The sequence below is a fragment of the Taudactylus pleione genome, unplaced genomic scaffold (assembly GCF_031769625.1).
Source record: "Taudactylus pleione unplaced genomic scaffold, aTauple2 ptg000278l, whole genome shotgun sequence".
In the NCBI taxonomy this organism is placed as follows: Eukaryota; Metazoa; Chordata; class Amphibia; order Anura; family Myobatrachidae; genus Taudactylus; species Taudactylus pleione.
This window is the reverse complement of record NW_028284680.1, coordinates 8,089,463-8,115,828: the sequence shown is the minus strand read 5'-3', so window position 1 is coordinate 8,115,828 and position 26,366 is coordinate 8,089,463. Positions and strand designations below refer to the sequence as shown.

General features: G+C 47.5%; 1 protein-coding gene across 1 annotated transcript; it reads right to left on the bottom strand.

The window, feature by feature from the left end:
- On the bottom strand, window positions 1–24,848 carry DCPS (decapping enzyme, scavenger). Its single transcript, XM_088481871.1, has 6 exons — window positions 24,624–24,848; window positions 15,958–16,126; window positions 13,035–13,180; window positions 9,959–10,072; window positions 3,453–3,563; window positions 1–448 (listed from the first exon to the last, which is right to left on the bottom strand). Exons 1-6 carry the CDS (start codon window positions 24,801–24,803, stop codon window positions 182–184), a joined length of 987 nt encoding a protein of 328 aa, XP_088337997.1. The 5' UTR covers window positions 24,804–24,848; the 3' UTR covers window positions 1–181.
- Between the last annotated feature and the right edge of the window lie 1,518 nt (window positions 24,849–26,366).

The following is a 26,366-nucleotide window of genomic DNA, read 5'->3' as shown; positions in this document are numbered from 1 at the left end:
TCACATTTTGATTATTTCAGGTTTATTGTGTTTAAAAAAATATTCAAAATAAAGAACACATAAAAAACTGATGTCCCCCCGGGGTTCATATTACCGCCAATGGTGATAAAAACAGAACATACAAAAATCAGAATACAAAAACAGTCACAATGTAGAAATACAAAACTATATAAAAACTCTCTCAGCACTTTCCGGCTTCTTTAAAAGTTTTCAGCAGAGCCTCGTCTGCCCGCAGCGCGTACGTCAGGGTCCGCGCCTTGTAGTACTGCGGGTCCATCTCTAGATTCTGTATGACATCACAGAGGAGGTGGGCGCGCTCCACCGTCGTCCCCGGAGCCTCGTGCCCCAGCACAGTGAAATGTACGTGCAGGTGATAGTACGACGGCTGGTAGTGGAGATAAATCCGTAGCTGGTTTCCTGGGATATCGTAACGCTTCAGAATGGCTTCCTAGGAGACACAACATAGAGAGCAAGAATGTCAGCTCTTTAGCCAAACGCAGAGCAGAAATTACTTCATACGACACAATCTCATACATTCACAATGTTAATACAGTTCTTCCATAGAGAGAACACAAAGTAATAGTAATTTCAATGTGTAACGCCCATCCAAAAAAAACAAACCCCACAATCTATCCCGTCCTTACAGCGTAGCTATGATCAGACCAGCACACAGCAGACATTCTCCATGACACCACCTAGTGTAAAACGATCTGGCCTCACCAGACAGGACTGTTCCCCTTCCCCCCTAATGTTTGCACTCTGAGTGAGGGCTCCTGTGAGGTCAGTTATTGCTATCTGGGTATCTCATGCATGGAGTTAGAAGATAAGGAGGGTGGAGATAAAATAGGCTGGGAGTTCCTAAAAGCGCAGACCTTTCAGTGACATTCACAGTTTAAAAGCGACATTTAAAAAAAAAAAAAAAAAAAAATATCCAACCAAATTGGCGACATCACATGTTACTTAAGTATTCACGGCTTTTGCCATGAAGCTCAAAATTAAGCTCAGGTGCATCCTGTTTCCACTGATCATCCTTGAGATGATCAGTGGAAACAGGATGCACATAATTGGAGTCCACCTGTGGTAAATTCAGTTGATTGGACATGAATTTGAAAGGCATACACCTGTCTATATAAGGTCTCACACTTGACAGTGCATGTCAGAGCACAAACCAAGCATGAAGTCCAAGGAATTATCTGTAGACCTCCGAGACAGGATTGTCTCGAGGCACAAATCTGGGGAAGGGTACACAAAAATATCTGCTGCTTTGATGGTCCCAATGAGCACAGTGGCCTCCATCATCCGTAAATGGAAGAAGTTCGGAACCAGCAGGACTCTTCCTAGAGTTGGCCGGCCGTCTAAACTGAGCGATCGTCGGAGAAGGGCCCTAGTCAGGGAGGTGACCAAGAACCCGATGGTAACTCTGTCAAAGCTACAGCGTTCCTCTGTGGAGAGAGAACCTTCCAGAAGGACAACCATCTCTGCAGCAATCCACCAATCAGGCCTGTATGGTAGAGTGGACAGATGGAAGCCACTCCTTAGTAAAAAGCACATGGCAGCCCGCCTGGCATTTGCCAAAATACACCTGAAGGACTCTCAGACCATGAGAAACAAAATTCTCTGGTCTGATGAGAAAGATGGAACTCTTTGGCATGAATGTCAGGCGTTATGTTTGAAGGAAACCAGGCACCGCTCATCACCAGGCCAATACCATCCCTACAGTGAAGCATGGTGGTGACAGCATCATGCTGTGGGGATGTTTTTCAGCGGCAGGAACTGGGAGACTAGTCAGGATAGAGGGAAAGATGAATGCAGCAATGTACAGAGACATCCTGGATGAAAACCTGCTCCAGAGCGCTCTTCTCCTCAGACTGGGGCGACGATTCACCTGGCACAGAGGAGCCATGACAGGTATACACAGAGTGTTTGTGGCTGAGAACCAGCAGGGCAGCAGAGGTGGTGTGTGTGGTACACCTGGCACAGAGGAGCCATGACGGGTATACACCTAGAGTGTATGAGACTGAGAACCAGCAGGGCAGGGGAGGTGGTGTGGGTGGTACACCTGGCACAGAGGAGCCATGACAGGTATACACCTAGAGTGTATGAGGCTGAGAACCAGCAGGGCAGCGGAGGTGGTGTGTGTGGTACACCTGGCACAGAGGAGCCATGACAGGTATACACCTAGAGTGTTTGTGGCTGAGAACCAGCAGGGCAGCAGCGGTGGGGTGGGGTACACCTGGCACAGAGGAGCCATGACGGGTATACACCTAGAGTATATGAGGCATGAAGAAAAGGCTCGTACATTGCAGTATGTCAGGTGACACAAGCATGGCGGTGGCGTTGAGGAGTTGCGCACACTTGTCTGAACTCACAAGCAGCGCTCTTTGGACCAATGCCACAAACCTGAAGCCCAACCTTCCCCCTGTCCTTATATCACCCGACCCCTCCCGGGCTCAGTACCCTACACACTTCCATTGTTATAGATGTAAAGGCTAATAATGTACACAGTAGCTTTTAGCATGGAACAGGACCATTATGTGTAATGACAATATCATGATGGTATCGCAGTGTTAGATGTAGTGTGTGTATTGTATGATCTGTTAATTATAACCTGCTGTATACAAAATAATAAACAAAGAAATTATATAATCCAGTCTCATGGAGAGCTGTAGCCGGGGGAGTTAACCCTGGAAGATAAACTAAAAGTTACTCTGTATGAAAATCAGTAACAGCAATGTACATGCCTGGGAGCCACCCAATGTAAAGCAATACAAACGCCTTCACTGAACATATAGTGCTGCCCCCTTGTGGCCAAACTGGAATATTTTCCTGCCACTCCAGCATACTAACGCGTCCTTTCTCACTGTTGCACCAAATAGCCCCTCTCGGAGCGCCAGGTCCTTTGTGACTCGGCCGAGCCCCCTATATGCTCAAAATGTGCGTCTTATTTGTAGAATTAAAACACACACAAAAGGAATCAGGTGCGCGACACCTGTACATCATCTGTGCGCGACGGAGTCTGAAGCTGCGTAAAAATGGCTCCGACGTAGCAGCCGCAGCTTTTCCTCACGCATGCCAAGTTCCGTTGGGCTTCATATGCGACTTTTATTTCTGCGTAAGACCAATTCCCGTGCGATTACAGTCACAGCCGGGTGTCTCTGGTACACCGTAAGCGGCTTTACGCTGTGTCTTATGTAAAACATAATACAATACTCGTATCGGAGCTTCTCATTGGTGCCGAGTGTCTCCTGCTGTATGGCGCACGGACACCCCTGTATGGTGACATGAGAAGACTCAGAAATAATTGGATCTCGTTCCGGAAGGCATCACAACGTGTACTTCTTCCCCCTAAATAAATCAACTTCAAAAATGTACTGACCCTTCAAATCAAAAATAAAATATAGACTTTATATGTCCAAGAGGCCCCCGTTACAGAGCGGATATCCCATTCTCACCTGCCCTTCCCGCAGGATGTTCTTTAACAAAGGCAAATGGTCCTCGGTAAGGTCCCGTAGAGACTTGATGCCTCGCGGGTTACAGATGGCGATCAGATACAAATCTTCTACCTGTAAAACAAGGAGATCACATTTAATCCCACAGCACTTAAGGAGAGGGGCAGGAGAGGGGTCCCGGGCACAATGGCTTCCGATCAGCAGAGGGTCAGGGAGAAAACATTTGATCATGAACAAATCACAAACTAACTTTAAAAAGCAAAAAGCCATTCTCCAAGGGAGAAAGAGGAGCTCGCAGGTATATGGCAGCCTCGCCGTGTGTAATCTCAGAGGTTATTACAGCTGCCCGTCACTCCGCACCATGAGAACCGTCTTTGGCTCTTTGTTCAGACAGGGAATGTGATCCCCCCATTACTGAACACATCATCATAAGCAGCTGATAAGGACAAACTCTGCATTTCCAGGAACACAAACAATCACTTTACAGGGATAAGACAGAAGAGCTTCTACATCTCCCCGAGTAACCCAGCCTACGGCAACACGGCACATGCCAGACACTGACCCAACAGCAGAAGCCAACAGGCTCCAAGGATCAATGAAAGATAGAGGCACCATTTGTTATCTTCTCTCCCACTGTACATATATCTTCTAACTACAACACAAACAGGCCCAGCGTAACATGTACCAGGCGTCCCCTGCTCACCTCACTTACAGGCCCAACGTAACATGTACCAGGCGCCCCCTGCTCACTTCACTTACAGGCCCAGTGTAACATGTACCAGGCGCCCCTGCTCACCTCACTTACAGGCCCAGCGTAACATGTACCAGGCATCCCCTGCTCACCTCACTTACAGGCCCAGCGTAACATGTACCAGGCATCCCCCTCGCAGACAACCACCCACACAATCAAGTATAACATTTACCCAGTAAAATAATATATATATATTTTTATTTATTTATTTATTTATTTTTGAGTCTCCAATAGCCAAATATTCCAAAATACGGAATAATTTTGGCATGACTGAGATAATGAAACCTTTGATTTTTGATGGTTAAATGTACACAAACTTTGTCTAAGGCACAAATTATTAGAACTATTGTATAAAATGACCTTCAGGCTTTGTGTATAATGTGTATATGAAACATAAATGAATTTCATGTATGTACACAAACTTTGCTTGAGCCAGAAAATTATTGAAAATATTGTATACAATGACCTGTAGGTTGTGTGTATACGGTGTATATAATACATAAATGCATTCTGTGTGTATATTGGGGTCCCATTCCCAAGATATCTCATTATGATATGCAAATATTCCAAAATACGGAATATTCCGTTATCCAAAATAGCCCTGGTCCTAAGCATTTTGGAGATTATATATATATATATATATATATATATATATATATATATATATATATATATATATATATACACATACATACATACATACATATATATATATATATATTTATATTATAGTATTGGTTATCAATTTTTAGAGATAGCTTTTATGGATGGATACATTCTGTAAATTTGTTGCTTTATATATATTGTTAGACATTTTAGTGGCAAGTTATTATTCTTTGAATCAAATAGTATAACAAATGGTATAAGTCTGAGACGAACATTATTTTTTGACACTTCTGATGTAAATAGGACATATTTTGCTAGACAAGTTTGTGCAATAAAGAGAGAAATGTTTTAATCTGAAAGGCGATTAATAGCACTACAGTAATTATAATAACGATGCAGAGACTTCTGTAAATGGTAATTCACACAGGGTTTGTGTGTGGTATGGATATAATTAAGAGAAAAAAGACAGACTGAGGATGTCTCTGTAAAACACGTAGTGCAATGAGAAGTCTCAGAGAGGAGAGAATGCGAAGAAACAAATGACATCAAAGAAAAAACAGCTGATGATATCTGCCGGCTGCTGGGGTATTTATAGAGCCCGTTCTAACCGGAAGGTACATTTCTTGAAAAAGCCGCCGACGGGTATAAGTGGTGGAGAAACGCGTTGAATACCATACCCATGTGTGGAGAGGCTCAGGTGATACAGGGATTCATGCGTCATTACAAGATTCCCCTGTTGGAATAGCGCTATTCCCGGCATTAAGTCCACAGCAGGCTAACACACGTGCACGAATATTAGGAACCGGACGGACCGGTAATATGTATAAATACTTTTAAAACGCCAGTGGTAAGAGGAAATTATTAGGTTCCCGGGTCCCCTGGTCCTTCATAAAGATTCTTTGTACAGAGACGCATCTACAAAACCTCTGTTGTGCCTCCACGCTATATGGAATGGATCTTTTGTTATATAGCATGCTGTTGTGCCTGCACGCTATATGGAATGGATCTTTTGTTATATAGCATGCTGTTGTGCCTCCACGCTATATGGAATGGATCTTTTGCTTATATAGCATGCTGTTGTGCCTCCACGCTATATGGAATGGATCTTTTGCTTATATAGCATGCTGTTGTGCCTGCACGCTATATGGAATGGATCTTTTGCTTATATAGCATGCTGTTGTGCCTGCACGCTATATGGAATGGATCTTTTGTTATATAGCATGCTGTTGTGCCTGCACGCTATATGGAATGGATCTTTTGTTATATAGCATGCTGTTGTGCCTGCACGCTATATGGAATGGATCTTTTGTTATATAGCATGCTGTTGTGCCTCCACGCTATATGGAATGGATCTTTTGCTTATATAGCATGCTGTTGTGCCTGCATGCTATATGGAATGGATCTTTTGTTTATTCACCTGCGCTGAGTAATCCACAATATCTCTTAGTGCTAACAGGATTTTACAATTATCGGCTACATCGTTGCCCTCTTGAGAGTACATCACAGTGTCGGAATAACAAGTTGAAACATAAAACATATTGAGAAATAACTGTTACATCGACTATTGGAAACATTCAGAGAGAAAAGGTTTTTTTCGGTTCACGCATTTCGGATTTGGTCAGACATATGTGATTAGACAGTATCTGATACTATTGGAGTATCCATTTTTAGATTTGTGTCATTTTACATCATATTGCTACTTGTCACTGTGATTCATTACGGTTTTATTTTATTACATTAGGTTTGTCCATTGATATATGTTTTTTATTTCATTTCTTTATGCAATAAATTATTTTATTTGACCAGCGCTTCTCAAATTCTTTTGCATATTTACCCAGTAATGTCTGTTCTTACGAATCATGACCTCAGGACGGCGTAGGACCGGCCAGAAATGAAACCGTTGGGGGTTATGTAATAGGCTCGGAGATTACGACACCGGCCCGATTTCTGTGAGCGTGGGGGTAAATTTAACGCGACAATCAGTTATAAGGCTGTAACTGCGTCTTGAAATTTAACAGCAGACTCCCAAAATAACGTTTGTTCTGTAATCTCGGAGCCTGTTACATTACCGCCGTTGTTCAGATTAAGATATAATATAACTAATCCTCTCTATTGTTACATAGATTGGAGAGATCTAGGTGAATGCAGAGCGTCTGATTTTTGTGTTATATTATAGTGAATATTTAGTTTATATAGCCTGTAACAGTCACAACCCATACAAAGAACCTTTAAGCAAGAAATTCTAGTGTCTCCATATCTTAATGACTTTACTCATTGTAAAACAGTCTTTTATGTGGTTGGTAAGAGCCGGCTCCTTCATCCCGCTCTATGGCTACACAATGCGGCTCTGTTGGTCAGGAATAAGCCGCTTAGACAATGGATTCCTTTGTTACCACCAAGCTGTGACACAGATCAGGGGAACCAGGGACACAGAAGGAGGAACGGATGTAAAGCACAGGAGATAATGGGACGGACAGGGCAGACAAACACTTGTTTAATATGTTACACTCCTGAAATGAAATGCTAATTATTTTAGCAATAAATCCCAGGCAGGTGTCTGTGTATGGAGCTTCTGATGCCGATTGCACAGTCTGTGGGAGGTGGAGAATATGGAAGCGTTGTACAGACACCTTAGTGCATGGTTACAGAAGGGTGTGGGGGCCTTCAATGAGTAATCAGCACCATCATCTCACTTTCTTATATATATCACACACACCACCTGTCTGCAGCTTACCCAGGGGCTTTTCCTGGTAACTTGCATTTTACTTCTTTACAGAAACATTACAAGTCCTTATGAAGGTCCAGTAAGTGCTTCCAGCCTATCTTACACTGCTCTGTACTAAGGGGAGGTTTAGGCTGTGGGACGGGAGGGTTAGGCTGCTGGAACAGAGGGACAGGGACTAGGGGGAGGGTTAGGCTGCAGGACAGAGGGACAGGGACTAGGGGGAGTGTTAGGCTGCAGGACAGAGGGACAGGGACTAGGGGGAGGGTTAGGCTGCAGGACAGAGGGACAGGGACTAGGGGGAGGGTTAGGCTGCTGGAACAGAGGGACAGGGACTAGGGGGAGGGTTAGGCTGCAGGACAGAGGGACAGGGACTAGGGGGAGGGTTAGGCTGCAGGACAGAGGGACAGGGACTAGGGGGAGGGTTAGGCTGCAGGACAGAGGGACAGGGACTAGGGGGAGGGTTAGGCAGCGGGAGTGGAGGGATAGGGACTATGGGGAGGGTTAGGCTACAGGAGCGGAGGGATAGAGACTATGGGGAGGGTTAGGCTGCGGGAGTGGAGGGATAAGGACAAGGGGGAGGGATAGGCTGCGGGAGTGGAGGGATAGGGACAAGGGGGAGGGATAGGCTGTGGGAGCAGAGAAATAGTGTTAGGGAGATGAGAAGGGTTAGGCACCAGGGGGAGGGTTAGACTGCAGGACAGGGTTAGGCACTAGGGGGAGGAATAGACTGGAGGACATGGTTAGGCACAAGAGGGTTAGGCTGTGGGAGCGGAGGGATAGGGAGATGGGGAGGGTTAGGCTACGGGAGCGGAGGGATAGGGACTAGGGGAGGGTTAGGCTGCGGGAGTGGAGGAATAGTGTTAGGAAGATGGGGAGGGTTAGACTGCAGGACAGGGTTAGGTACAAGAGGGAGGGTTAGGTACAAGAGGGAGGGTTAGGTACAAGAGGGAGGGTTAGGTACAAGAGGGAGGGTTAGGTACAAGAGGGAGGGTTAGGTACAAGAGGGAGGGTTAGGTACAAGAGGGAGGGTTAGGCAGCGGAATGGGAGGGTTATTTACAAGGGGACGGGATAGACTGCGAGATGTGAGGGTGAGGAGCGTTATTCACAGCTGGACTAAGTAAGTCACTGCCTGAACACTAGGACTGTTTTATCCCCAGCTCAGTTACAGGATGTGTAAGCAGGGAATGAGCAGTTGGACTTTTCATTTCTTGCTAGTGTGAAACGCAGGTTACCTACAATATCATGTCTATCCCCAGTGCCTGTCCCTGCACCCAGTAACAGCAGGAGAGAGTGCACCATCTCTAGGTGTCCTATGCACGAGTCACTGGTGTTAGAAGAATAAGAGCGCCATCTGCTGGTAAAATGCGATATAGAATTCTTGAAACTATAATGCAGGGGTGGGAAATCTATTTTTTCTGCCGAGGGCCATTTTGATATATATAACATTATTTGCGGGCCTGGTGCAAGTCACGCCCCCTCCATGCGATGTCACATGGAGACGGGGCCACAATCACTGGTGATCACAGCAATGCCCGGAGCATCCTGGGGATGCTCCGTGGAGCTGTAAGGGCATCAGTGTGACTGTCTGAAGTGTCCTAAGGATCTCCAGGCGGCACTGCTGCATAGATTCTGGATGCAGGGTGACATTCTAGGCACCCTGCTAGCCAGATGAGACTAGGAGAAAAAAGCTCTGAGGGCCAGACCAAATTATTCCGGAGGCCTTATACAGCCCCCGGGCCTGAGGTTCCACATCCCTGCTATAATGAGTTTTGTCAGAGTGAGCAGTGATAATGTGGGGACAAATTAACTATAAACATACAGCTATTGTATATATAAAACAGGAGAAAACACACACACAAAAAGCACAAATTCGGTGGACCTGTAAGAAATGTCAGAAAGAGATCCACATTTCTATAACTCATTCGGTGGCTCAGATTAGGATATTGTCCCCGTCACATGCAGCCCTGTCCTCACTGACCCATCACTCATCTCCTGATATACTCTGTGCTGCTGCCCCCATTCCCCTCCTCACATCATGTCACATACAGCAATGTACTCACTATCACATCACTCCTCTCCTGATATACTCTGTGCTGCTGGGGACCCTGCTCCTCCCACTATATAACTCTCAATCTGTGGCTTCCTGCTGTCTCCATTCCCCTCCTCACATCATGTCACTGCCCCTGTCACATGCAGCCCTGTCCTCACTGACACATCACTCATCTCCTGATATACTCTGTGCTGCTGGGGATCCTGCTCCTCCCACTATATAACTCTCAGTCTGTGGCTTCCTGCTGCCTCCATTCCCCTCCTCACTACACGGAATGAGTGGACAGGTCACTGCCTACCCACAAGATCAGCTCATCTGTCCCTCCCCGGCTCACAGATTATAGTCAGACAATTAACGAGCAGCTGAAATCACTGACTTGTTTCTGGTTCCACTTGAAGTCCGGAATGAGGATGAAGCCGTGTTCTGGATCTGGGTTCTCATGGACAATTCGGTCAGCCTCTGCCTTCTTCTCCAGGATATTATAGACCCACTGCAGGAGGGTGAGGAGCAGAGATGTTGGTAAGCGACACCATTACACCAGTACAGTAATCACGGAGCGTTACTGAGGCTTTCTATGTATATTCAGGACACAATCCAAAAGTCTTTCATTCTACATAACTGGATTATTTACTCTGGCACAGCCACCCGGTTACCCACGCCAACCAGTCTCCTATGTACACTTTGCCAGTCTGACTTTCCCAGACACCTTATTTGGAACCTGATCAGAGTTCAGCAGCCTTGTTACATAAACTGACGGGGACTTGCAGATTACAGGCTGCACGTGGACTGACTTGGTATAGCCCCGGGAACTTCTGGCCATACAGGAGAGGGATATGGCATAGCCTGCACGACACAGAGAATATCAATACCCCGTGGTGCCATCTGGGGCTATAAAATAAGCACAAGACTGAAGATAATCCAACTGAAGCCGCTCAGCTCATTATTGGGCATGGAAAATGTAACTATGACCATTGTGTGCCCATGTGGGCATTTATATACACACCACCTGCACTGAAAGATGAAAGGCAGACCCGCCGCCTGGTCTCGGCCCCCAACAACAAAGTCTCATCCAGTTTGGCCCCCGCTGTGGACGGGCCGGCTGCACAGTGAGCCTGCTGAACAAGCCTTGAGCCAGTTTGTGCGCCAAGCTATACGCCTTCTGGTCATATAGTAACTAAGTATACAGAGCCCGTGGGAATTCAGGACAACATACTGCCAGATGCTTCAGCCATCTTCCAGTGGTAAATGGGGAACGGACTGGGGAAACCTTTCCTCGCCCCAGCTAAGTGCAGATAAAGTCATCAACACACTCTCCAAAGCTAGAAATGTGATTAATCAGGGACAGGGTCACACCTCCCCAAGTAACCCCAGTGTGCGGCAGCTTATAAAGACTACTCTATAGCACAATTTCCCAGACTCAGGCAAGGCACCCCAACGTTACAGGTTTTAAGGATAGCCAGGCTTGAGCAAAGATGGTTAAATCAAACTGACTGAGGTACTAGTTATCTCACCTGTGCAAACGCAGGATATCCTTAAAACATGGACTGTTAGGGTGCCTTGCGGATAGAGTTTAGGAAACCCTGCTCTACAGTATTCAGCTTTGCTGTAAATACCCCATAATGTATGTTAGTGTATTATAAAAGTGCCCCTTTTAGCTTTACGAATTTAATAAAAACAACAAAAAGGTATGAAAATACTAAAGTATTAGTAATGTGAGTACTTAACAGATAAAATTGTTACTTGAATCTATGGGGTAAATTTACTACAGTGAGTTTTTAGTACTGATGTTGCCCATAGCAACCAACCAGATTAAGGTGCTAGATAAATGATAAGCAGAATCTGATTGGTTGTTGTGGGCAACATCTCCACCTCTAAAAATTACCACTTTAGTAAATACACACATATACATACCTCCAGAAATGCCTTAGCCGCAGAGCCGGCATGTATATACGCCATTCTCTGCTAATGGGTCACATAGATTTAGCTAATTGCCCCCTCTATTTATTGGAGACAGTTTGTTGTGTAAATCAGGATAACAGAAATGTTACATTGGATTTCAGCCTCTAATGTCTGTAGAATAAATGGGGAGGTCACAGATTATCCTGTAACTGGTAAAACAGGACGCGCTCGTCACTATAACCGCTTATCTCTAATCTGCGTCCTGCACCATTAAACAGCCCCAGGCTATGAAATACCTATGCTGTTACCGAGTGGTGCAGCCAACTGCATGAAATGATCCTATTAAGGGGAATTATTTAGTAGATACAAACGTATATCAGCTACATCAACTTTGTAATGCGACCGTACAATCTACAGGTTTTGATGGATGACGGCTGATTGTAATGAAGGATTACTACCCGCTGAATGCAGAGGGGGGGGCTGGTTTCTGCTATGTATCAGGACAATGGCAAGATGGAGACAGAAAGAATGATCTTCGGAGACATTTATTGCTGGGTCCAACACATGTATCAGTCCTGACGCGGATTATTATATCTGCCATTATATACGCTCTTGTGCTTCTCACAAGGCCGAGATTACACTCAGGTCAGCCTGAGGAAGCAGACACAGGGTCTGTGAAACGCGTTGCTGCTATTGGGGCCTTTTTCACATTTTTGACATTACGGTTTGGCACTATTTATGGTTGTTCATTTATAATTATATTATATTTTTATTGATTTTCTTTTTGTATGGCCATATATGAAATTATTTTAATGGAAGTTAAATAAAATTATTTTTAAGAGATATATATTTTTTCATTACCGACGGACATCGGGATTTAAAATGAATGTCTAAGGCGCTTATGCAATTGGAATAAGGTGAGCAGGATATTATTTACTATTACTCTGACTTAATGACAACCGATTTGCACTATGGAGGCCTGTTTTATTTTCTTCACATAACTATTGCCAGGATTTGAGACCCATCCAGATCGATTCATCGTTGCTATCGCAACCACCGTAGGACCACGGTGTTTATTTGTGTCCATTGTACTGATCTCACCTGTAAAGGATGAGTATATGTCTATATACTTTCTTTTTTGGTTTTTATCACAGATTTACACTATATTTTTTTCCATTCTCTTTTTTTTCCCCCAAAATAACACTGATCCTTCGGAGCGCCGGAAAATACTTCTATACAAAAAGTTAGATTACACTACGCCTAACGCTACCACGTCAGTCCCATCAATGATATCGGTCTTCATTTCCCATCCCAAAGTGAGAGACAAGCGCCTGGCCTGACCGCTGCAGCATGAGGTCTGCAATTTACGTATAGCTCCGCCCTGTTACCCTATGTCCTACCGCTGGCAGAGAGGGTCATTTCTCCTTATGGCTGCACAATAATTTCCTATTGATGCTTCGGAGCTTTAAAGGGGGAACTCTCCCCATCCATTGCCACTTCCTGCCTGCTGACACCCCCATAACGTAATAGCTATACGCCGCACAGCTGATTACCTGGATGCTAAATCTCTGAGACTCTATGAAGGGTAACGTGATGTTCCTATAATCCTCGCCGGATTCATGGATCAGGCGTACCTCCTGCCGCAGATACTTCTTTATATGTTTATCGGTCGCTGGACGGATGATCGTGGTTTTCACTTCTGGATAAGGGGGAGAAGCAGCAGGATTATAGAGAGATGAATCGTGAAAGACCTCATTATTCAGCCCGTGCGCGGTAACAGCGCTCAGACCAGCACTCTCTTACAATTCATTTCATCCCGTACTTCATACATGTGGCACATACGGACCCAATTACTGTCTGTTCATAGAAGCAGCTCATGTTTGGCTTTGGCCCAAGACCAGACCAGGAAGCTGCTCCTTGTGGTTTACACCCCCCCTCCAAAACCAGGCTGGGCGTTCCTGCTGCGCAATGTCCTCTTGTGCTGAGATTAGGAGAGAACTCCGAGGACTGAAGGAGGGGGGGATTTACCGGATATTCAAAGAAAAATAACATATTATCACGTAGGTAATTTCTGAGGAACAGAGCTGTCCTGACCGGGGATGGTTCTATCTGCCCACACATCCTTTCCCCTACCACATAGTGGGCACAGCGACCTTATACTATTGCTGCCCTTCTCAGTGCCCCAGGTCCTGTGCGGCTCTGCTTGCGCTAAGCGTCATTTTCGCCCGAAAATACATCAGTCGCAATCCGATGCGAAAAACCGCTTCACGAGCCTGTGTTCATTCATTTTATATGCGACACTGGTATATCGGTGTGCGACAGTCTGTATTTGTACATGAAGTGCTATGGAGGCAGCTCCCGCGGCTTTTTTTCCACGCAGAGTTCCGTTGTGCTTCGTATACAGACTCGGAGGCGCACGGATATACAAGTGTCACAAATCAGATTAAATCACATCAATGACTTGTTGGAAATGGAACTCAGAGCTGATGTTCCAATAAGCTTGAATGACTTTGCTGTAGTGTCAGTACAACTAATGTTCTTATCAGCTCTCGCAGATCATTCTAATAGCAGATATAATAATTACATTACAACCTAGGGCTCCCCATTTCCTGTGGAACTAGAAGTCCTAGCATGACCTTATAAGCACACAGCTGGAACTCATTGGACTCTCCAGCTGGAAGAGGCAAAGCTGCATAAGACTGGGATATAGTACCTTGGATGCAAGATAGTGGAGTTACGGCGCCATCTAGTGTGATATAGTACCATGGATGCAAGATAGTGGAGTAATGGCGCCATCTAGTGTGATATAGTACCTTGGATGCAAGATAGTGGAGTAACGGCGCCATCTAGTGTGATATAGTACCTTGGACGCAAGATAGTGGAGTAACGGCGCCATCTAGTGTGATATAGTACCTTGGACGCAAGATAGTGGAGTAACGGCGCCATCTAGTGTGATATAGTACCTTGGATGCAAGATAGTGGAGTAACGGCGCCATCTAGTGTGATATAGTACCTTGGATGCAAGATAGTGGAGTAACGGCGCCATCTAGTGTGATATAGTACCTTGGACGCAAGATAGTGTAGTAACGGCGCCATCTAGTGTGATATAGTACCTTGGATGCAAGATAGTGGAGTAACGGCGCCATCTAGTGTGATATAGTACCTTGGATGCAAGATAGTGGAGTAACGGCGCCATCTAGTGTGATATAGTACCTTGGATGCAAGATAGTGGAGTAACGGCGCCATCTAGTGTGATATAGTACCTTGCGTGCAAGATAGTGGAGTAACGGCGCCATCTAGTGTGATATAGTACCTTGCATGCAAGATGGTGGAGTAGCGGCGCCATCTAGTGTAATAATAATCACACAACAGAGCAGCAGCATTAACAGGCTAAGGATGGAAACATTATTAAATAGATGCTCGGTAACAGGAAGGATTTCCATTCTATTAGTGTTGGTGCTGTCCTGTATTTCTCCAAAGTACATTACATGAGGGGTCTGGAAATCCCCTGCACCTAGGAAAATGGTATAAGCCAGCGCCCCTTTCCCCCCTTTATATATACACATCGATCAGTCATACCAGTAAAACCCCCGATAGGTGAAGTGATTCACGCCGATTATCTGGTTACAAAGGCACCTGACTGGGGGTGGGATATATCAGGCAGCAAGTGATCACTCAGTTCTTGAAGTTGATGTGTAATGGCCTGACACAGGGTCAGATTTTCTGGAAGATATGAACGACAACGATTGTAAAAATCGTTACATCGTTGACATGTAGAGCACGCATCGACGAACGATGTCCGTGCCCGTATGTCAGATAACGATATCTGAAATCGACCGTGTGTGCATTCAAGATCTGGACGATATTCATTTAAATACCGTCAGAAATCGTTAATATCGTTCATCGTTGATCTAGCAAGTCTGACCGTGTGTACGCACCATTAGTGACAGAACACATGGGGGCAGCGTAGGAACTGAGCAACTTTGACAAAGGCAGAAAAGCAAGGGCTAGACGGGTCAGTGCAACAGCAGGTGGGTCGTTCCCGGTATGCAGTGGTTAGTACCTAACAAAAGTGGTCCATGGAAGCGCAACCGGTGAACTGGCGACAGGTCATGGGCGCCCAAGGGCTCATTGATGGCTCGTTTACAGACCACGTGCATCCCTTTATGGCGGCGGTATTCCTTCATGGCAGTGACCTCATTCGGCAGGACAATATGGCAACCACACTGCTAACAGTGCTCAGGAGTGGTTTGAGGAACATGACAGAGTTCAAGGCGTTGACTTGGCCTCCAAAATTCCCAATTTGGTAACATGGCTGACCAGAGACTAAACGGGGCGAATATTGAATATCCCATTAACTAATACAACACATGCCTTGAAAATAAAATTTACGGACTTCCTGTTCGCCTGAAAACAGGGCTCCTACAGGTAGCGTCACCACAGTAACGAAGTGTCAGCTGTGCGACCCATACTCACCGTTTAGCTCTGGCGGGGGGGTCATCTGGTAAACGCTGTATATATCGTTCTTTAACTGGAGCTTCAGCTCAGGGTCATTGCCCAGTAGAGGAGAGATTGTATCGGCATGGAAGGGCGCCCTCTCCAGGATGACGACGGCATCTTCTGCATCCTGCCCCTCCCTCGTCACCTGGTGAACCCAAAACACACCGGTACAGCTCAGCAGAGACTTCCAGTTATCGCCACAATACATATAGAACAATACAATGAGACAGAGCTAAGGCATGGAGCCTGATCAGGGGCAATTGTTTGACTGCCGCCCCCCATATCACCCGGGCACAGCGGGAAAGGCTGAATTATCCAGCGCACAGGTTACTTTATTCCTGAACCGCCTCTATCCTATAGTGTACCCGATCCTTACCCGCTGGGTCACTTTCTATGCACGGCAAGTAAAAAGGAGAAGCCTCAATAAATATATAAAATGTATTTATGGTTACTAATGAAAGGCACTGCAGTGTGTAAGTAGTACGGGGAGTGAGCAGGAGGAGGATTCCTGGTAGGAAAAGCTATGTCGGGTCAGCCAAGAAAAGATCATGCAGGTAAGCGTCACTATCAACCGCCACAAGGGGTCCGCGGCGCCTTACACAGTACATAAACAGAATGAACAAAAACAAGAAGAGAAAAAATAAAAGGACTAATGCTGGGTACACACCTAAGTGACCAACCGGCTGACCGCTACACCGTGACCGATTTGGTAAGCATACACACCGCTAAATGCGCACGATACATCTGCAATAAACATTGCATCTGCTGCGCTGCATGGCCGACATGATATATGTGAACGACGTCGTACCAAGGTATATTGCGTGTAAACGCGATCCAGCGCACTGAACGCTATATTGTAGGTCGTCTGTACAAATGATATGGCATAGTATATCGCATTACAGTACAGAGCATTGCAGAACACGACAATAAGGTGTATAAACATGGCCGCATCAGCAGTCTTAATACCCAGATAAGCAGCACAGGCCGAACCCTAAGGTTTGGTGTCGCCAGAGGCAGTGGGGAGGAGACGATGGTATAAGTGAGGGAAGGAGAAGCACATGAGAGAGCTTACAGTCTAAAGGGGAGAGAGACAGGGGTGACACAGAGGGGAGAGAGAGTGAGGGAGGGGCATGGAGCGGTGGGTTAGGAAGAGAGCTTACAGTCTATAGGGGAGGGGTAGAGACAGGGGTGACAGAGGGGAGAGAGTGAGGGAGGGGTATGGAGCGGTGGGTTAGGAAGAGAGCCTACACTCTATAGGGGAGGGGCAGAAACAGGGGTGACAGAGGGGAGAGAGTGAGGGAGGGGCATGGAGCGGTGGGTTAGGAAGAGAGCTGTAAGGCTTATAAATGTGGCTTCTCTCATTAATGACAGTGCTCAGGCCGAATGCTTCAATCTGAGAGGGAACCAAGAGCTAGGACAGAATGACACCATACATTGACACCGTCCGGCCGTATTTACCACCTGTCCTGGCCGGCACCTGATCCAAAGACAATGGGCAGACTTTTTGGGCCCATCCTGGCTAATGCTGGGTACACATTACTAGATATATTGTTTGATCGAATAACAAACAATATATCGGCTGCAGATTGGTGGGTGCGTGTGCATGCGATATATCTGTGAACAACGTAGATCGTAGACATCTCAGGTCGGCCCTGCAGCACAGCTGATGCCGATATAACATGCGGATACATCGGTGCATCTGGCTGTGTGTACGGGTGACCTGCTGACTGCCGGTACACAGGGACCGCCGACACTGACATCACAACGGGCCGGGCAAATGTAAATGCCCGTCCAGCTGTAATATCTGCTGACTGGTAAGTGTGTATAGCTTACAAATGAAGCTGCTCTGGCTGTTAGGTGTGTACCCGGCTTACGATCCATTAAATGTCTCATTGGAGGTCACCTGTTCTTGGTGACTGGAGAAACTTTGGCCCAACTATATGTTTAAAACAAAGAAAAAAAGTATTTTGACACAGAGATTGGCCGAATGATGCAAATCCTGGAGAAGAAACCATGAAATCACCTCCAACACTGGTGGTGGGGGGCAGGTACACCAAGGACCATTGTTATGCTCTTGCCCTGTGTCAGTCACCTGAGGTTACTTACTAATGTCATGTTCCACCCAAACACGTTACACTGTTTTCTATGACAGACAGAGGTTTTTTGGTAACATGTTGAAATAGAGAACTTATTCCCCCCTCAGGAAGCCACACAGTAGCCACAAGGAGATATGCGGACCTGGATTTTTTTTTCCCCCCTGATATTACTTTGAAATATTCAGCCTAATACAAACTAAATAAACACCCAGAAACGTAAAAAAAAAAATATATATATCAAATACTGGGATAGATGTACTACAGCTGGGTACACAGGCCATTTATTTATTTTTTTTTTAACAAATTTGGCCAATTCCGACGGAACGACAAATCGCCAAGTGTGTACACACTATGCGCTCTCCCACGGCGTCGTCCGTCGCATCTTCAGGTCGCTCCTACATGCAGCTCAATATGACAATCTCTTTAGCGATCTCCCACAAATCGTGCAGTGCGTACGCACTACCAGATGACCAGGCAATAAGTTATCATTGTATAGTTAATGATCTAACCACCAAACCATGCACGATATATGGTTGGGAAGATTGCGCAGTGTGTATGCACTATACATCGCTAGCCGGGGAGATCGCAGGAGATCTGGACGACCATCGCATCGTTTGCTGATCGATCGTCTAATGCAGTTGTGTCAAACTCAGGCCATCCAGCTGCAGTGGAACTACACACCCCAGCATGCACTGCCGCAGTTTTGCTATTGGGGCATGCTAAAACTGTGGCGAGGCATGCTGGGATGTGTAGTTCCACTGCAGCTGGATGGCCCGAGTTTGATACCCCTAGCCTAATGTGTACCAAGCTTTATCCTCAAGAGTGAAAGTGGAGAGATAAAGTACCAACCAATCAGCTCCTAACTCACGTTACAGGCTGTGGGGTCTATTTACTAAACCTTGGATGGAGATAAAGTGAAAGTTAGGAGCAGATTGGCCGGTACCTTATCTCTCTCCAAGCCTTGATAAATCTCCTCTATGGTGGCATTAACTCGGGGTCTAAGCCCTGTTGCCCATTGGCGATTACCACTCGTACAACACATTTATAGGGGAATTCAATATGGACCCCTGGGAATGACATTTTAAATATAACTGTCAAAAAAAAAAAAATTAATTTAAAAATTGGGGTGAAAAAAAAAAAAAATGGGAAAAAATTATTTAAAACAAGGGAAATAGGTTCAGGGCTATTCTGCAAGTATGCGGCAGGTGTTTCCTAGAATAGGTTATTAGCGGCAGGTGTTTCCTAGAATAGGTTATTAGCGGCAGGTGTTTCCTAGAATAGGTTATTAGCGGCAGGTGTTTCCTAGAATAGGTTATTAGCGGCAGGTGTTTCCTAGAATAGGTTATTAGCGGCAGGTGTTTCCTAGAATAGGTTATTAGCGGCAGGTGTTTCCTAGAATAGGTTATTAGCGGCAGGTGTTTCCTAGAATAGGTTATTAGCGGCAGGTGTTTCCTAGAATAGGTTATTAGCGGCAGGTGTTTCCTAGAATAGGCTATTAGCGGCAGGTGTTTCCTAGAATAGGTTATTAGCGGCAGGTGTTTCCTAGAATAGGTTATTAGCGGCAGGTGTTTCCTAGAATAGGTTATTAGCGGCAGGTGTTTCCTAGAATAGATTATTAGCGGCAGGTGTATTCTAGAATAGGCTATTAGCGGCAGGTGTTTCCTAGAATAGGTTATTAGCGGCAGGTGTTTCCTAGAATAGGTTATTAGCGGCAGGTGTTTCCTAGAATAGGTTATTAGCGGCAGGTGTTTCCTAGAATAGATTATTAGCGGCAGGTGTATTCTAGAATAGGTTATTAGCGGCAGGTGTTTCCTAGAATAGATTATTAGCGGCAGGTGTATTCTATAATAGATTATTAGCGGCAGGTGTATTCTAGAATAGGTTATTAGCGGCAGGTGTATTCTAGAATAGGTTATTAGCGGCAGGTGTATTCTAGAATAGGCTATTAGCGGCAGGTGTATTCTAGAATAGGTTATTAGCGGCAGGTGTTTCCTAGAATAGATTATTAGCGGCAGGTGTATTCTATAATAGATTATTAGCGGCAGGTGTATTCTAGAATAGGTTATTAGCGGCAGGTGTATTCTAGAATAGGCTATTAGCGGCAGGTGTATTCTAGAATAGATTATTAGCGGCAGGTGCACAATTGCAGAATTTTTAAAAACTAAAGGCCCCCATACATCAGAGATTGATTGCAGCAATCTTGCAATCGATTGTGTATAAAAATCTTTCCCTTTTTCAATCGATTGTGGCAATTCTGCAATCTGCAATCGATTGAAAAAGGGAGAGATTTTTATATACAATCGATTGCAAATTGCACGATTGCTGCAATCAATCTCTGATGTATGGGGGCCTTTACTTTAGGGACATCAAAATATGCTATTACCCATTTTCATGTACTCCAAATTTGATGGGACCACTTAAAAAAACGAAAAAAATAACCTAAGTGCTCTTCTGCATCACTTCTTCAATGTCGGGAAAAAAACACCTGCCGCAGCTATTTAAATCCCCGACTTTCATTTGCAGGCTAAAACGGGGGTACCCATAGTGATCCCCCATGTTTTTACAACTTTAGGGGGTCCTACAATTTTTTCCAGGAAAATTTAGTTTTTTTACGCAAATTCCACTTCGCCAGATCCCGTTTTCGGAGGTTTTATATTGAATACGGGGATAAAGCAGGCGCGCGCCCGATACTTTATCCCAGAAAATTCTCCGATGTGGAGCGAAAAGTTCAGCACGGACTTTTCGCTCCCATGTTGAATACCCCTCATAGACGGGTCTGGCGATGGAAGGTCAGAACTCTCACCTCTTGCAATTACATACGTTCCTATTATTTTTACCGCTTATTGCTCCACTATTACCTCCAATGTCTTCTGAATGCAAGTCACAACGCTAGTATCAAACGCCTGTCAGTATAAGCCGACGAATGATATATCGCAAAGTGGATATGCCCGTGTGTACAGCCGATGTGTCTGACGATGTCGTTCACAGACATATCATGTTGGCCTAGCAGATGCCAAAACATCTTCCTATGTGTATGGGCGGCACACCGACCACCCGTATACTGGCCGCAGGAACCGCCAACACTGACATCACAACTGGGTGGGCACATTTAAATGCCCACCAGGTTGTGATGTCTGGCTAGACATATTGAGTAGCCGAAGTGTGTATATATCTTACCAAACCAGTCTGTGCGACGGCCGGTCGCTAAGGTGTGTACGGGCCATTCCGTGTCAAATCAACACACTTTTTGTTAAAATTTTACCTCACCAGCTCAGATTTTTGTTCAAATGTGGTATATGGGAGAGTATATATGTAATTTAAGAAAAAATACAAAATATTATATAAATATCTCAGGCCTTTTCCATGTAACGTTTTCAAAAATCTGTCAAAAACGCACAACCAGCATATTTTCAAACCGCAATAGCAGCTCTCCTAATTACGCCAGAGAGGTGGGAGTAGTGTCATTTTACTGTGTTATTTACGCCCTTTCCTGTGATATACAACACAATAGGCTTTGTGAGGAAAATCTTTTTCCAAATTCAAACTGAAATTTTTGATCATGATTATCTGAAAGTGCGCGAGCCCCTCTCTGTGACCTCCTTCTGCAGCATAGGGACAGAAAATTATATTCAGACAGAACATTATCCTCAGCCACTAGATGGCAGTAATACCCCGCACTACGCTAACAGCATGTATCATGAAAATAGATAAATGACCATTGGTTTAGAGCAGCGGTTCTCAAACTCAGGGCCTGATTCAGAGCCGGACGCTCTGAACGAGCGCCCGCTCTGAATCAGGGCACTTTTGGGTTTTTTTGGTGCGTCCTCCTGGACGCTCGCATAGCTGTGGGTTACCATCCACAGCTTATGCGAGCGTCCATGATGAGGGTCGTGATGGTCAAGACCATCGCGACCATCAGGCTTGCGACGAGACCCTGCGGTAGGGTCTAAGTGACCGCAAGCCCTAGAGTGCTTTTGGCTCTATCAGAGCCCAAATCACTCCCACTGACATCACTAGTGATGTCAGTGGGGCCGGACCCAGACGGTAGGGGTTCCCATGGGAACGCCTCCGTCTGGGCAGCCACGCCCCTGCACACCCACCAAAGGGGGCGTGGTCACTCACCATCAACAGCAAGCCCCCTTTGGTGCGAGACCCCGAGCGACGGCTTCCCCGTCGCTCGCCGGGTCTCGCGCATGCGCACAACGGTGCAGCCTCCATCGTGCGCATGCGTATTTGGGTACCATCGACCCGCTTGCGAGCGTCCTGCGCTCGCGAGCGGGTCTGAATGAGACCCTCAGTCCACAGTTAAGGTGGCCATACATCAGCGACTGGTAGTCGTGATCCAGCGATGCGATATGCCGGCGTTTCCGGGTGGAAATGCTGACCTCCCACCATCAATGTTCTGTGATCCGTCGCCGGATCGCAGACATTTGCCATGTTAAAAGTCGGCGATTTGACGATCGCGATCATTTTTTGATCGCGATCGTCAAAATCCAACATGTTGGATTTCTGCAATCCCGGGTTGCAGCATTGCGGGAATCCATCACACGTATACGTTTTCCAGGTTGCCCGATTGGTGCACAGGTGTAGTCATTAAAAGAACCACAGGTGGAGCTAATTATTTCCCTTGTGATTCTGTGAGGAGACCTGGAAAACATGCACTGTTTGGGGTCCTAAGGGCAGAGCTTGAGAACCTGTGGTTTAGGGATAGCCATAAGACAGTGGGGGTGATGCCGCTATTGCAACATTTATTAGCAGTTACTTATATAGCCCATGCATATTCTGTTGCGCTTTACAATTGGGAACAAAGCTGTAATAAAACAAGTCTGGGTATAAAACAGGTGAGAGGTGCTGGGATCTGTAGTTCCACAACAGCTGGAGGGCCGCATGTTTGCATTATCCTGTTCCATCTAATATGCCGCTAGCATGCTCTGCAGACCATCTCTCCTGGCACAGCCACACATGCACCTACTGGGCCTGGTACAGAGTTTCTGGCAACGCCCATGTCAGACGCAGTTCGGCATTTTTGGTTTTTTTTCTCTACTGCGCATGGTCTCAGAAATGTCTCGAAAATGTGCTGGGTGTTCCCGGGAAGTGACTGGGAGGACGCTCCGTCTTATAGGAGTCACTGAAGTGGATGCGAATCTGCACCGTCCTACATGCAAGGACCAATGGTGGCGTCTATAGATGCTCAAAGTGGGCGTAGCCGAGCTTGCACATTCGCACGTACAGATGTACACCAATCTCTACCGTTCCCCGCCAGCCCTGCTCCTCCCCATCCCTACCGTTCCCCGCCAGCCCTGCTCCTCCCCGTCCCTACCGTTCCCCGCCAGCCATGCTCCTCCCCGTCCCTACCTCTCCCCGCCAGCCCTGCTCCTCCCCGTCCCTACCTCTCCCCGCCAGCCCTGCTCCTCCCCGTCCCTACCTCCCCCCGCCAGCCCTGCTCCCCGTCCCTACCTCTCCCCGCCAGCCCTGCTCCCCGTCCCTACCTCTCCCCGCCAGCCCTGCTCCCCGTCCCTACCTCTCCCCGTCCCTACCTCTCCCCGCACCTACCGTTCCCCGCCAGCCCTGCTCCCCGTCCCTACCGTTCCCCGCCAGCCCTGCTCCCCGTCCCTACCGTTCCCCGCCAGCCCTGCTCCCCGTCCCTACCTCCCCCCGCCAGCCCTGCTCCCCGTCCCTACCTCCCCCCGCCAGCCCTGCTCCCCGTCCCTACCTCTCCCCGCCAGCCCTGCTCCCCGTCCCTACCTCTCCCCGTCCCTACCTCTCCCCGCCAGCCCTGCTCCCCGTCCCTACCTCCCCCCGCCAGCCCTGCTCCCCGTCCCTACCTCCCCCCGCCAGCCCTGCTCCCCGTCCCTACCTCCCCCCGCCAGCCCTGCTCTCCCGTCCCTACCTCCCCCCGCCAGCCCTGCTCTCCCGTCCCTACCTCCCCCCGCCAGCCCTGCTCCCCGTCCCTACCTCCCCCCGCCAGCCCTGCTCCCCGTCCCTACCTCCCCCCGCCAGCCCTGCTCCCCGTCCCTACCTCCCCCCGCCAGCCCTGCTCCCCGTCCCTACCTCCCCCCGCCAGCCCTGCTCCCCGTCCCTACCTCCCCCCGCCAGCCCTGCTCCCCGTCCCTACCTCCCCCCGCCAGCCCTGCTCCCCGTCCCTACCTCCCCCCGCCAGCCCTGCTCCCCGTCCCTACCTCCCCCCGCCAGCCCTGCTCCCCGTCCCTACCTCCCCCCGCCAGCCCTGCTCCCCGTCCCTACCTCCCCCCGCCAGCCCTGCTCCCCGTCCCTACCTCCCCCCGCCAGCCCTGCTCCCCGTCCCTACCTCCCCCCGCCAGCCCTGCTCCCCGTCCCTACCTCCCCCCGCCAGCCCTGCTCCCCGTCCCTACATTTCCACCGAGCAGTAAATTGCAATGCAGAGCGCTAATATACAGCCAGTCTCCCGAGTCCCCCCCATGCCTGACTGAATGGTATGACCCTTACCCCCCCCGCTCTCCATGCCAGTGGAACATGCTGCCCATTGTATTCAGTCAGGTGTAACTGCCTAACCCTTCCCCTGTGTACCTGTCCGTGCAGGAAGATGGTTTTGTCCCGGGCTGACTCTCGGAGGACGGTCTGGAGCCGGAACCCGGAGAGTGGATGCTGCGTACCCGCCAGGCTCTCCGCATCCCCGGTGCCGCCATTCTCCTCCTGTTCCTCCCGCTTCCTCTTCTCCCCAGCATGGGCCATTGCGATTTGAAGCATGCGCAGTACAACCCGAGAGCAGAGCGCCCTCTGCTGCACAGCTTAATGACGTACAGCTACAACAAACTGCCTGCACTGACATTTACCAGCGCCATCTGGTGGGCCCCTAGTGAACTGCACTGAGATGTCTCCTCTGCAGCCGGAGTCCAGCTGGTGCATTGCCCTATGGTCTGTGCAGATAACCAGGCTCAAGGCATCCAGCTATTGTCCTGCCAGCTTTACATAAGCAGATACACACAACCCCTGCCACCAGCTTTACATAAGCAGATACACACAACCCCTGCCACCAGCTTTACATAAGCAGATACACACAACCCCTGCCACCAGCTTTACATAAGCAGACACACACAACCCCTGACACCAGCTTTACATAAGCAGATACACACAACCCCTGCCACCAGCTTTACATAAGCAGACACACACAACCCCTGACACCAGCTTCATATAAGCAGATACACACAACCCCTGCCACCAGCTTTACATAAGCAGACACACACAACCCCTGACACCAGCTTTATATAAGCAGACACACACAACCCCTGCCACCAGCTTTACATAAGCAGATACACACAACCCCTGCCACCAGCTTTAAATAAGCAGACACACACAACCCCTGCCACCAGCTTTATATAAGCAGACACACACAACCCCTGCCACCAGCTTTACATAAGCAGACACACACAACCCCTGACACCAGCTTTATATAAGCAGACACACACAACCCCTGCCACCAGCTTTATATAAGCAGACACACACAACCCCTGCCACCAGCTTTACATAAGCAGACACACACAACCCCTGACACCAGCTTTATATAAGCAGACACACACAACCCCTGCCACCAGCTTTACATAAGCAGACACACACAACCCCTGCCACCAGCTTTACATAAGCAGACACACACAACCCCTGCCACCAGCTTTACATAAGCAGACACACACAACCCCTGACACCAGCTTTACATAAGCAGACACACACAACCCCTGCCACCAGCTTTACATAAGCAGACACACACAACCCCTGCCACCAGCTTTACATAAGCAGACACACACAACCCCTGCCACCAGCTTTACATAAGCAGACACACACAACCCCTGCCACCAGCTTTACATAAGCAGACACACACAACCCCTGCCACCAGCTTTACATAAGCAGACACACACAACCCCTGCCACCAGCTTTACATAAGCAGAGACACACAACCCCTGACACCAGCTTTACATAAGCAGACACACACAACCCCTGACACCAGCTTTACATAAGCAGACACACACAACCCCTGACACCAGCTTTACATAAGCAGACACACACAACCCCTGACACCAGCTTTACATAAGCAGACACACACAACCCCTGACACCAGCTTTACATAAGCAGACACACACAACCCCTGACACCAGCTTTACATAAGCAGACACACACAACCCCTGACACCAGCTTTACATAAGCAGACACACACAACCCCTGACACCAGCTTTACATAAGCAGACACACACAACCCCTGACACCAGCTTTACATAAGCAGACACACACAACCCCTGACACCAGCTTTACATAAGCAGA

Bases quoted from the DNA above. Each gene is read 5' to 3' on its own strand.
- DCPS (XM_088481871.1), bottom strand. From the start codon at position 24,803: ATGCTTCAAATCGCAATGGCCCATGCTGGGGAGAAGAGGAAGCGGGAG. The intron at 16,127-24,623 runs GTACACAGGGGA...TGGGTTCACCAG, and splicing joins CCATCTTCCTGCACGGACAG to GTGACGAGGGAGGGGCAGGA. The intron at 3,564-9,958 runs GTCAGTGATTTC...CTTGTTTTACAG, and splicing joins TCAAGTGGAACCAGAAACAA to GTAGAAGATTTGTATCTGAT.